The following is a 13403-nucleotide window of genomic DNA, read 5'->3' on the forward strand; positions in this document are numbered from 1 at the left end:
AACAGAAGCGACAGCTCCGCAAGACCAGAGACATTCCGCGCAACGATTGGCCTCATCAGCCATCTTCGCACACACAAATCAACGTGAAGTCACCTGGTCATCTTCGAAAACGAAGGACGAACATGAGATGCTGCTTGTACATATTGTAATGAATACTGAGACCTTTTTTCTTGGCCAGCCATTCAAGTTGAGGTCCCTTGGACCAGGGGGCGGTGTGTGTGAAGAAGACCAGTTTGGATTGAGTGGGTGCAAGCTGGTCCAGGCAGGAGGAAGATCTAAGGAATGGACAAAATGCAGCATCAAATCAGCCTTGTCCAACATGTTGGACATTAAACAAGTAAGAATATCTTAATTTGTGATAAGAGTATAAAACAAGTGAGATATCTTAATAAGTAAATTATTCATAACTTGTAAAGATCATCTGTGTGCATGATGTAATAAAATGTGTTGCATACACTGTGCGTTTTAGCCAGGAACAAACTTCCATTACCTCCTACAAACCACTGACCCTGCTCCAGTGATGCAACCTCGTCTGGTGAGCATTGGACATCCCAGCACAACATCAACACAATATGTCATCGTGGCTGCCAATGACTACGTAGTCATTCCACTCCAGGAAGAGGGTCTCACCTGCAGTCTGGACAAACTTTTCAAGTTGTATTGGGTTTGTAACCTTGCCTGTTTGGTAAAGTATGAGTTGTTGATTGAAAAAATGGCAGCCTGTGGACATGATTTAAACATTTTGAGTATGATAAGTGTGGCCAGTTGTGTGTCTATATTTGGTCATTGCTACAGACCTGGTTGTGTGGTTTCCTTAAAATGTGATCTGGACAACAAACATATCTTTGGAGAGACAGTGTATATTGTTCCCTTTTCTGACCGTGATGAGGTGTTCATTTTGTTGAGAGTTCTCACTGTTAAGTATTTTGATGACCACCTTCACACTTATGTCATTAAAAAGACAAATTAATTTCAAGTGATTAATCTGAAAGATGCAACTGATGCTTTGCCACTTGATGTATATGAGCTGAGAGATTCTGAATTGCACTTACTGACAGATACAGACTTATTTCCTAAATGTTGTGACTTGTAAATGGTAAAAGTAAATGTAATGAATAGAAGGAATTATTGAATTAAATGCCAATTAAATTTCAATTATGTTGTTTTTTATATAGCATAGCATGCACAAACACACACACACAAACAAACACGTGTTGCCAATATACACAAAATGTGTTGATTTTGAGTAAGTAACACAAACATGTGTTACTAAAACCTACACATTTACTGTGTTAATATAAGTAACAAAGTTAATGTGTTAAAATTAACAAAAATTGAGTTGTCCCCCTCTGGACATGGAGATGTGTAAAAAAACAACACAAATTGTGTTATTTCCAACACATTCGTTTTAAGAGTGTAGATAGAGTGAAATACGAAGCACGTTTTTGTATAACAATTTCCAACCTACATGATTAATTTCAGACCATTTTACACCTTTCGAGACTCTTGAGCAGCTTAAGGCCTTCTGTGAACGGCTCGACACTGATCTTCTGCTCAGAAAGCAGCTGGTAATTAGTTTTAATTCCCCACTGCAAAATTATCTTGCTCAGTTATCAAAAAACATGTTCTAATCAAGTACAATATTGTTGTTTATCATCAATCAATCAATGTTTATTTATATAGCCCTAAATCACAAGTGTCTCAAAGGGCTGTACAAGCCACAACGACATCCTCGGTACAGAGCCCACATACGGGCAAGGAAAAACTCACCCCAGTGGGACGTCGGTGAATGACTATGAGAAACCTTGGAGAGGACCGCATATGTGGGTAACCCCCCCCCCTCTAGGGGAGACCGAAAGCAACGGATGTCGAGTGGGTCTGACATAACATTGTGAAAGTCCAGTCCACAGTGGATCCAACACATCAGCGGGAGTCCAGTCCACAGCGGGGCCAACAGGAAACCATCCCGAGCGGAGACGGGTCAGCAGCGCAGAGATGTCCCCAACCGATGCACAGGCTAGTGGTCCACCCGGGGTCCCGGCTCTGGACAGCCAGCACTTCATCCATGGCCACCGGACCTATGCAACTCCCCCTCGCAAGGGACAGGGGAGAAGAGGAGAGAAGAAAAGAAACGGCAGATCAACTGGTCTAAAAAAGGGGGGGTCTATTTAAAGGCTAGATTATACAAATGAGTTTTAAGATGGGACTTAAATGCTTCTACTGAGGTAGCATCTCTAACTGTTACCGGGAGGGCATTCCAGAGTACTGGAGCCCGAATAGAAAACGCTCTATAGCCCGCAGACTTTTTTTTGGCTCTGGGAATCACTAATAAGCCGGAGTTCTTTGAACGCAGATTTCTTGTCGGGACATATGGTACAATACAATCGGCGAGATAGGCTGGAGCTAAACCGTGTAATATTTTATACGTAAGTAGTAAAACCTTAAAGTCGCATCTTAAGTGCACAGGAAGCCAGTGCAAGTGAGCCAGTATAGGCGTAATATGATCAAACTTTCTTGTTTTTGTCAAAAGCCTTGCAGCCGCATTTTGTACCAACTGTAATCTTTTAATGCTAGACATAGGGAGGCCCGAAAATAATACGTTACAGTAATCGAGACGAGACGTAACGAACGCATGAATAATGATCTCAGCGTCGCTAGTGGACAAGATGGAACGAATTTTAGCGATATTACGGAGATGAAAGAAGGCCGTTTTAGTAACACTCTTAATGTGTGACTCAAACGAGAGAGTTGGGTCGAAGATAATACCCAGATTCTTTACCGAGTCTCCTTGTTTAATTGTTTGGTTGTCAAATGTTAAGGTGGTATTATTAAATAGATGTTGGTGTCTAGCAGGACCGATAATCAGCATTTCCGTTTTCTTAGCGTTGAGTTGCAAAAAGTTAGCGGACATCCATTGTTTAATTTCATTAAGACACGCCTCCAGCTGACTACAGTCCGGCGTGTTGGTCAGCTTTAGGGGCATGTAGAGTTGAGTGTCATCAGCATAACAGTGAAAGCTAACACCGTACTTGCGTATGATGTCACCCAGCGGCAGCATGTAAATACTAAAGAGTGCAGGGCCAAGAACCGAACCCTGGGGAACTCCGCACGTTACCTTGACATAGTCCGAGGTCACATTGTTATGGGTGACGCACTGCATCCTGTCAGTAAGATAAGAGTTAAACCAAGACAAGGCTAAGTCTGACATACCAATACGTGTTTTGATACGCTCTAATAAAATATTATGATCGACGGTATCGAAAGCGGCGCTAAGATCAAGAAGCAGCAACATAGATGACGCATCAGAATCCATCGTTAGCAATAGATCATTAGTCATTTTTGCGAGGGCTGTCTCCGTAGAGTGATTTGCCCTGAAACCGGATTGAAAAGGTTCACAGAGATTGTTAGTCACTAAGTGTTCATTTAGCTGCTGTGCAACAGTTTTTTCGAGAATTTTGGAAATAAACGGAAGGTGGGAGACCGGTCGGTAGTTTACCATGAGGTCAGGATCGAGGTTAGGTCTTTTGAGCAGAGGATGAATAACCGCTTTTTTATTTGTATAGGTGAAAGCTCGTACTGCTCTTGGTGGGCAGAATTTGGCAGACACGGTGAGGACAATGCTGAGGAAAATTGCCACAAACAAAGTCCTGGAGCAGCTTGGCCTCCGTGGAAAGACAGGAAAAGTGGCGTTTGAGGACTTGCCCTTTTACAGAATAATAAATAGTAAGTGTTAATAATAGGTTTGCATCTTTGAACATATGTTGCATGTATGCTCACAAGGTCAATCTAGCTGTTATTATTACGGTATTTATTCTAAAGGGAATTCTAAATTGTGCTGTTGATTCTAGAGGCATGCAGGGGTGTTTACAAACAGACGACCACAGCTGAAGTGGATTGTGAGCTTGGAGAGGTCCTGAAACTGACCGCTTTTCGAAAGGGAGGTTCAAAGTTTGAGGTACGGAGAAGATAAGATATCCCAATTTTGAATTCCATTTTATTGAAGTTCCACTGCATGTCTTTTGAATTTGCAATTATAACTACTTGCAGGAGAAGAGGAGGAATTAAGAGGGAGGGCAAAAAAAGAAAAAGAAACAAGCAAAAGAACAGAGATAGTGACAGTGAGATGAGTGACCAGGTAAATGATAAAGTAATTATGCCAATTTTTTTAATTCAATTCATTAAGAACCCAGTTCTTTGTTGAATTTGCAATTATAAATACTTGCAGGAAGCGACGGCGAAGAAGGGCAAAGGGAAGTGTACAAAGGAAAGAGACAGTGAGATGAGTGACCAGGTAAATGATAAAGTAATTATGCCAATTTTTTAATTCAATGCATGAAGATCCCAGTTCTGTGTTGAATTTGCAATTATAAATACTTGCAGGAAGCGACGGCGAAGAACAAGGATAAAGCCAAGAAAACGGACAGTGAGAGTGACAGTGAGATGAGTGACCAGGTAAATGAGAAGTAATTATGCCAATTCTTCATTTGAATTCATTAAGATCCCAGTTCTTTGTTGAATTTGCGATTATAACTACTTGCAGGAAGCGAAGAGGAAGAAAACAGGGAAAGGGAAAGGGAAAAGAACCAAGCAAACGGGACAGTGAGACCAGTGAGCATTGAGCAAGTAAACAAAGAGTAAATTATAACATGTTTTAATTGAATTCAATTCATCTGCATTCCAGTGCTGTCTTTGTTGTATTTGTGAATATCTATAATTATTTACTTCCAGGAAGAGAACCAACAAGAAGGGGCAGGAGTACACTGACGCGCACGACCAAGACCACTGCATTCCATTTCTATTGTATTATAATTATCACTAAGAAAGAATTAGAGTTTAATTTTCTGTTTGAGTGTTAGTCCTGACAATATAGCACAAAAACAGACGTAAATAGCATGTTCCTAAACAGTTCCCTAAACGTTCTAGACAAACGTTCATGGCTAACGTTCTGCTAACCAAGCAAGAACTCCACAACCTCAAGTTCTTTGAACGTTACAAACTAACGTTCCCAGAACAATGCCACTATGTTCTCCTAACGTTCACATAACGTTCACTTGTTACTGGGTTATAGTTGAACGAGTGGTCGGCCTAACCATTGTACAAAATGTTTTGATTGTTTGTTATGGCTAAAGGATTCAAGGAGGTTGCAGAATAAACAGGTCCAAAACAACGGGACCTTGACACATGAGGGAAACACATACAGTAAATGGCCACGTCTATGTATGATTCGCATGATTCTCGATTCATCCAACGTCTCCGGAGGACGTTGTCTGTTTGCATGACAATTCAATCCAACTTTGTACCATTTTGATTATGGGTAAATAAAACGTTTGTACTAAATTCACTTTTGTTGCTGTTTAAGATTCGGACCTTCCACCACATTGTTAACTAGCATGTGTTGGTATTTGGTCACAGAATCCTTTCGAGGATTATTCTACTAAGGTCAAAAGTGCACATGTCCATCACAAGTGCTCCAGAGAGTGGTGGCTGTTGCCCCCAGGAAATCGGGATCCAACAGCATTGGAGATTTGGAGTTTAGGAGAGATAATAAAGACATTAGCAACATCTGGTAGGAAGCCCCGACAGATAGGGGTAGAGGATAGGGGTCGGAGGTCACCCGACTCAAACTGATCAGAGGAATAATGTCAAGGAAAGATTGACTGGCCAGACTGGCCGGCCCAAAAGCTAGAACAACAAAGAGTAACTGTCTTGGTGTAAAAGATATTTAAGGACAGTGGTCCGAGAGACAGCAGAACAGTAATCCGGCCCATACTCGTTCTCCTGGAGCTGCAGTTCAAGTCGGAGGCTCGCTGAAACAAATAAAGCTTTTTGTTCCACAATTCCTCGTTGGTGTCTCCTTGGCTCATCACCCATCACAGGACCATCAAATATACAACAGTGTCTTTGTGCGATAAGTGCACTCTTGACGCAACACTCATGACTTCATGTAGGTTAGTCAATACATTCAGAGGTCGATCTACTTTAGGATAATATGTATTGTTTAGGGATGTGTACCTTTCACATTTGAACCGATACATTACCAATTTCTGGTACCTGTGGATCAATACTAGGACTCAACAGTACAGATTTTGGTACTTGTGTCTGTTAATAAATGTTAATTGTTTGATAATAAAACCTAATATTTTTCAAATGTAACATTTAACAGTGAACTGATCATGATGCATCTTCCAGCTGTTATATCTTGTTTTTGTATTACATTTGTAAGCCTCATTTGCAAGTATTACATGGTAGACATTGCATGCAGTTGCAATTAAAAGACATTAGATGGCAGTAGTGTATAGATTACGGTGTGTTTCCTAGTCAAGTTGAATCTGCCAGTCTTTTGTTGAGTCCAACAAAGTGTTTATACTGTAAGTATTGTGTTTATTACACACCAGCAATATCTAAGATGTAGTTTTGATGACCAAATTTGGAGGTGTTGAAATCGCCATTTAAAATCACTAATGCTAATTGGTAGCATGCCTATGGCATATCCAATTAGCATTGGCGAGCACACTTTGAAAAGTTTTGAATGCTTTCTATCAGGCATGCTTGCTTTGTTGGCATAGAAAATTGTAACATTACTTAGAGGCAGTATGCTCTGAAAACATCTGTTTCCTCTCCAAGATTCAAGAACTCCTTCATTCCGCACTCCATCCAGCTGTATAATCACTCGCCATACAGCAATAGATGATATTTGTCTATTACCTGACCGCTTCTATGTTAGCAACCTCTCTTTGCTTATAATGTATATTTTCTGCTGGACTTACTCTTTATTTTATGCTGCCCTTTTTTTGCTGTAGCCGTTACATATACTGTAATATTGTACATAGTATTTGGGATTTGTTATATATTGTATATATTATATAATAATATAATATAATATACTAATATGATATATCAGTATATATTATATACTGTATATATCATGTAAATATTACATATATGTTATATTTTATATTGCTATTATGGTACATTTTTAGTGTACTTTATACCTTTTGTTTTCTCCCCCTTTTTGTGCCCTTGTGTGCATTATCCTTTCCATCCTTATCCTTTCCAACCTTTGTAACTAAGCTACTATGTGGAACAGTTTTCCTTGTGGATCATTAAAAGTTTGTCTAAATCTAAGTCTAAGAGTTTGTTCCGGTGCCGAGTCTGCAACTGGACAAGATGTCATGTACAATAAAGGATACAAAATATGGTTGTTTGATTTTACCCGGTAGTCCAGACGGAATTTGGTCAGTACCTATAAAAATACCAAATTCAGTACCCATCGCTAACTTTCTTGCTGAAAGCTTTTGAATGGTTCAAGCGTGAATGAATACGCTAATACAGGACATCTTCCTGTGTCTTAATGCCCCATTATTTGAAAAGCACTCTTCAAAAGAAGATTAGAAATGCTTTATTTACAACAGACGCTCACAACAATGTGCTGTACATTGCTTCCAAGGTGTCAGGACGGGGCTTTAGGACCAATTCATGTGACATCAATACGAGAGCTGTTTTTTTTAAACAATTTAATCACTGTCACCATTACGTGGCAGTGAATAAATTGGTAAAAAAAATATTCATAAAAATACAATTATGTTACACACCAATGACTCACTGAAGTTGAATTCAAATAGATGTATTAACGTTACCTCGCTTACATGCAATCCTTCGAGGGCTGTGTAAGTTTGAGGATTATTGTACTACAAAATGGACGTGCACACAGGCAGGCTCTTCTGATGGCAGTGCGTCAAAGAAAAGTGAAAAAAAAATAGGATTAAGAAAAGATAGGATTGAATAAATATTGTATCTTTGAACATGTGAGAGGGTCCTGGTGAAAACTAAGCGACATATTGGTCTCATTATTGGGATGTCCCCCAATTAAAAAAACTTTTTTTCTCTCTGGTATTACTGACTTGTTTGATATTTGTATTTGAAAATTCATTTTGCGTACACCGCAAATCACTTACTTCATTGTTAATGTAATAATTTAGGTGTAAACATTACATAGGAACACAACTCATAATCCTAAATAGTGCTATTTATATTGAATAGAACAAGAAAACAAAGATTGTCTTTTTAGTGGCAGCTCTTGTTTTGGATGTCATCAGATCGTTGCTAATATTTGGACTTGGCTTCAGGTAAATATTAATAAAAGTGGAGAGAATTAAAAGATGGCGGCTCCACAGCCAAGATTACGTGACAGATAACCGACGACAAGCACAACTCTTTACTTAACATCCCTTATCGTCGCATCATTACTCCTCGCCGTCGTCTCCCAAAGGTTCCTTCTTCTTTTCCAAAAGTCCACCATCTACTCGGTCTCCAGCCTGAGGGACCTCCTCCTCCGCATCCTTGTCCTCCTCCTCCCTCCCTTCCTCGTCCTCCTGAGCCACGTCCAGCTCCTCAAAGGACGAGCCGCTGCCCAGCGACACGTCCGAGCCCGGCTCGCTTCCGTCTCTCGTGGGCTTGCCGTCTCCGTGCTCCGGGTCCATCACGTCCCTCAGGGGCAGTGACGAGGCCAAAGAGGCAGCAGTGGACGCCGCTAAGGAGGTCTCTCGGCTGTCCCAGGGCACGCTCCCGCTTCCTGAGCTCACGTCGCTGTGAGAGTCGGCACCTGTGGCGACCAAATGTTACAAAAAGTTAGTCAGAAACAAATTGAAACAACAGTGAGGACCCTGCATTAGGGGCAGTGCCCCACCACATTTAGCAGATGGCGCTGTCTGGGGTTGCATACAGAAACCGGTCTTCTCATAGAAATGTGTGTGCTTTAAAGTAACAGTAGAGTGGAAAAACAAGTTGCTTCTTTATTGAAGCTATTATTATATACAAAATACAAATTTGCGAATCCTTTTCAACCTATGTTCAAACTGGTAAACTTTGTTATTTTTAGCAAATATTAGCTCATTTGGAATTTGATGCCTACAACGTGTTTCAAAAAAGTTGGCACAAGTGGCAAAAAAGACTGATAAAGTTGAGGAATGCTCATAAAACACTTATTTGGACCATCCGAAAGGTGAACAAGCTAATTGGGAACAAGTGGGTGCCATGATTGGGTATAAAAGCAGCTTCCATGAAATGCTCAGTCATTCACAAACAAGGATGGGGCGAGGGTCAAATTGTCAAACAGTTTAAGAACAACATTTCTCAACCAGCTATTGCAAGGAATTTAGGGATTTCACCATCTACAGTCCGTTATAAAGTTAAGTTAAAGTTAAAGTACCAATGATTGTCACACACACACTAGGTGTGGTGAAATTTGTCCTCTGCATTTGACCCATTCTCATGTTTTCCCCTGGGAGGTGGGCAGCAGCTGTAGCCGCGCCCGGGAATAATTTTTGGTGATTTAACGCCCAATTCCAACCCTTGATGTTGAGTGCCAAACAGGGAGGTAATGGGTCCCATTTTTATAGTCTTTGGTATGACTCGGCCGGGGTTTGAACTCACAACCTACTGATCTCAGGGCGGACACTCTAACCACTTAGTAGTAATATCATCAAAAGGTTCAGAGAATCTGGAGAAATCACTGCACGTAAGCAGCAAAGCCGTGACATTGGATCTCTCAGGCGGTATAGCATCATAAAGCGACATCAGTGTGTAAAAGATATCACCACATGGGCTCAGGAACACTTCAGAAAACCACTGTCAATAACTACAGTTGGTGGCTACATCTGTAAGTGCAAATTAAAACTCTACTATGCAAAGCGAAAGCCATTTATCAACAACACCTAGAAATGCTGCTGGCTTTGCCGCGCCCGAGCTCATCTAAGATGGACTGATGCAAATTGGAAAAGTGTTCTGTGGTCTGACGAGTACCCATTTCAAATTGTTTTTGAATATGTTGCTGCCATTATATTCTAATGATTATTTTAAAAAAGTCAGTTCCAACATTAAATATCTTGTCTTTGTAGTCTATTCAATTGAATATAGGTTGAAAAGGATATGCAAATCATTGTATTCTGTTTTAATTTACGAATTACACAACGTGCCAACTTCACTGGTTTGGGGTTTTGTATGACACCGAAAGACTTGCAAAGTTTACAAGTAAATAGATATGATCAAAATAGTATTCCCGAGCCATTTTAAGAGATAATGAGCGACGTAGAGGTAGGAACGTCAGATCCTTTTCCAACCAACAACAATGCAAATCATGCAGACTTTGTGGGAGCCAATAACAATTACTTTGGGAAAAATGGTGATCCAGAATCTTGTATTTTTGATTCTCAATATGAGGAGAGTGAGCGACAAGTTTTAGAAGCGTTGCTAAACAGATCCAGTTTAGCAGTATTGCTAAGTGCTAAACAAGAAATACAAACTACAAACATAATAAAACGATCGCTTACTGTTAAATGTCTGCTCTCACTGTGATGACGACTGATTGGATGTCCATACCTTCCCGTTTACATGAAGAATTCATTTTAATCCACAACGAACCTTCCCGTTTACATGAAGAATTCATTTTAATCCACAACAAAAGGTTAAAAAAGTTGCTGCTGACACTGTCTTCTGTTTTAGTGTGTTTGTCCTTAATCCCCGGGTATAAATTGAATGTCACAAATGAACAACTTCTAGATTCATGGCTAAATCCTCCTATTATCCAGATGAGAGGCATTATTTATAATCTAGAATAACTTTGACAAACCGAGACACAATGCAGCAGTAGCAGAAACGGCAGCAGCAGGACATCAATGCTGCAGTGCTGCCTTAGCTTCTTATTGTTCTTTACAGTTTTACGGCAGTTTGCAACCATATATGCAGCATTACCGCCATCTTCAGTTTCATTTTATAATTACATTAGGGTCTCTCTTTGAGTCCAATGCAGCATAAACTATAGTTAGCTCTCGGTTATCAATGCTAAAAAGACTTTGTGATAGCGCTTAAAATGACAACATTACTAATATTTGGTTAATATTCAGGTCACGAAATGTAAATAGAGTATTGTTTGCGGGTTTTGGATGGATATTTAGAGAGTTTTGTGAGTAGAATAGAGAGCCCCCATACACTCCATTGTTAGCTGATTTTGTATGTATTTATTTATTTATGACTTAGAATGCAAAAACAAAACAAAAAAATATGTGTACATGTCTTATATAGGGATTGTGAATGATAGACAGCATGTCTTTCTAATTTTTGCGCGGTTTCAGTATCACTGATCTGATAACATGGTCAGAGTGCAAAAGCCTTCCCCCATTGACATCAATCTCCGAAAATAGCCGCATGTATTTGGAACAAAATACTAAAAATGGCTGACTGAATTTGTGGCATTTTGTGATGTTTAAATGGTATTTTCACATACTTTGCGGATCGTAAGTACAATTGGATATGAAACCCAATTAAGCAAATAAAGTCAACTTGTTTTTCCACTCTACTGGTACTTAAATGCAACTGGAAACGTGGGGGGTGACCTGAAGGGGGTGCTGTGTCCAACATCATTACACATTTGGAACACATTTCTAAGGAACAATATGCAAATAATAAGAAAAACAAATAATGCAAAAGTGAGCTAATATCCTCCTGAGAACCAGTGTCTTCTGCAGTGGATGTTTGTTTATGCTCTATTACTTTTCTCAGGATTACACATTTCAGAAAAAACGGTGCTGTATTGCAACACCCAACTGGGCGGAGGGCTGGAGGCATATATATATATATATATATATATATATATATATATATATATATATATATATATATATATATATATATATATATATATATATATATATATATATATATATATATATATATATATATATATATATATATATATATATATATGCTCAGGAGGATATACAAAAATAAAAATAAAAAAACAATTTCGGTGGATCAGATTTCATAATCTAATAATTTTAAGATATTTAACACTCATTTTAGTTTCATTGAAAATTTTAATTTTGAAATGGGAGTTATTTTAAATCACATTTTTAAATTGTAATTTAAATGTTACATTTTAAAATGGCTGCTCAACAGTCAATAATTCAACAGTTGGGAATAATTTACATTTTGAAATGTACATTATATACTGTAATTCTAATGTTGGAATTTACATTTTAAAATTACATTTTGAAAATGTTAATTTGAAAACAATTAACGTCGTAATTCCTTGTCTTTCAATTGCTAATGTGCATCTTTCTGCCTCCGTCTGTGAGTGACAAGAAGAAAATCTCTGAGTTGTTTGCCCTCTATTGGTGGTATAAACCTCAAGAACACAAATATAAGATGACTTGTCTATTTTTTCTAATAGACAATTTTATTCTCCAGAGTACCAGCGTCCTCTACAGTGGACATTTTATTTTGGTCCATTTTTTTAGTCTTAGTTACTAATTCTGAAAAGAGAAACCTTTTATGCAAAACACAACTGTCCACTGCAGTGGACACGGTTCTCAGGCGAATATAAGACTGTCACAGCACCAGGCTGTGCCCAATTTTTAGTTTGTGAGTATTCTCCTGTGTTTAGGGCTTTAGTTCCTGTCCCATGCTTTTATTTTGGTGGCGGTTCCTGTTTTGTTGGTGCTTTTCTGTAGCTGCTTAAACACTCGTCCCCGGATCACTTTTCCCCGCACCTGTTTTTTGTTGGTCGTTAGTACTATTTAAGTTGAGTTTAGAACACCATTCTTGGTTGAGTATTTTGATTATTCTCTTCATACTGAGGTCATGTACGGATGTACTTTGTAGATGCTGTCTGCTCCACAATCTTTGTAAGTTCTTTGCTGATCCATTCTGTTCTTGTTTCCTTTATAGTCTGTCAAGTTTAGTCTTTTTCCGTGCATAGCTTCCCCTATGCTTTTAGAGCACTTATTAGTTCTCGCCTTTTGTTTGTTCAGTTATTAATACATTTTTCACCTGCACGCTGCCTCCTCCACAGTCTGCATTAAAATCACAACAACCTTCGCCGTCTCACACGACGCGTTGCCTGACATAATGTCCCGGCCACACGATTTTTTAAAGATTAAGATTAAAGTACCAATGATTGTCACACACACACTAGATGTGGTGAAACTTGTCCTCTGCATTTGACCCATCCCCTTGGGGAGCAGTGGGCAGCAGCGGCGCCGTGCCCGGGAATCATTTTGGTGATTTAACCCCCAACTCCAACCCTTGATGCTGAGTGCCAAGCAGGGAGGTAATGGGTCCCATTTTTATAGTCTTTGGTATGACTCGGCTGGGATTTGAACTCCAACCTACCGATCTCGGGGCGGACACTCTAACCACTAGGCCACTGAGATGGATTTTACAGACGATTACACCGACGAGGGATATGAGAGGATTTTTTGGGCTGAAAACGAGGCAGAGACTTAGCAATACCCCCTGCTAGAGACATTTATGTAGGGGCCAGATGGCGGTCTGGTCCCTATAGACTATTTTTGGCCGAGTGCAGAGCCTGCGTGTCATAAAAGGACTATGGGTGAATATGGCAACCC

At 39.5% G+C, this 13403-nt stretch overlaps 1 protein-coding gene and 1 long non-coding RNA gene across 3 annotated transcripts in view; one reads left to right on the top strand and one right to left on the bottom strand.

Annotated features, from left to right (window-relative positions):
• Window positions 1-471: 471 nt before the first annotated feature.
• LOC133654255 (uncharacterized) lies at window positions 472-5827 on the top strand. Of its 2 annotated transcripts, none has more exons than XR_009826868.1 (9): window positions 472-664; window positions 1483-1568; window positions 3564-3723; window positions 3849-3955; window positions 4048-4135; window positions 4226-4291; window positions 4381-4452; window positions 4541-4634; window positions 4729-5827. It is a non-coding gene; the product is annotated as an uncharacterized LOC133654255 (long non-coding RNA). The 2 variants fall into 2 exon arrangements; XR_009826867.1 differs by having other exon boundaries at window positions 4541-4623.
• Window positions 5828-7319: 1492 nt separating this feature from the next.
• Window positions 7320-13403, bottom strand: part of tex264a (testis expressed 264, ER-phagy receptor a) — a 281667-nt gene continuing 275583 nt past the window's right edge. The window contains exon 4 of the mRNA XM_062054346.1: window positions 7320-8602. Within this exon, the coding sequence (XP_061910330.1) occupies window positions 8244-8602 (359 nt within the window). The 3' untranslated portion in view covers window positions 7320-8243. The remainder of the gene's footprint in view (window positions 8603-13403) is intronic.

Source organism: Entelurus aequoreus, linkage group LG01, assembly GCF_033978785.1.
Source record: "Entelurus aequoreus isolate RoL-2023_Sb linkage group LG01, RoL_Eaeq_v1.1, whole genome shotgun sequence".
NCBI lineage: Eukaryota > Metazoa > Chordata > Actinopteri > Syngnathiformes > Syngnathidae > Entelurus > Entelurus aequoreus.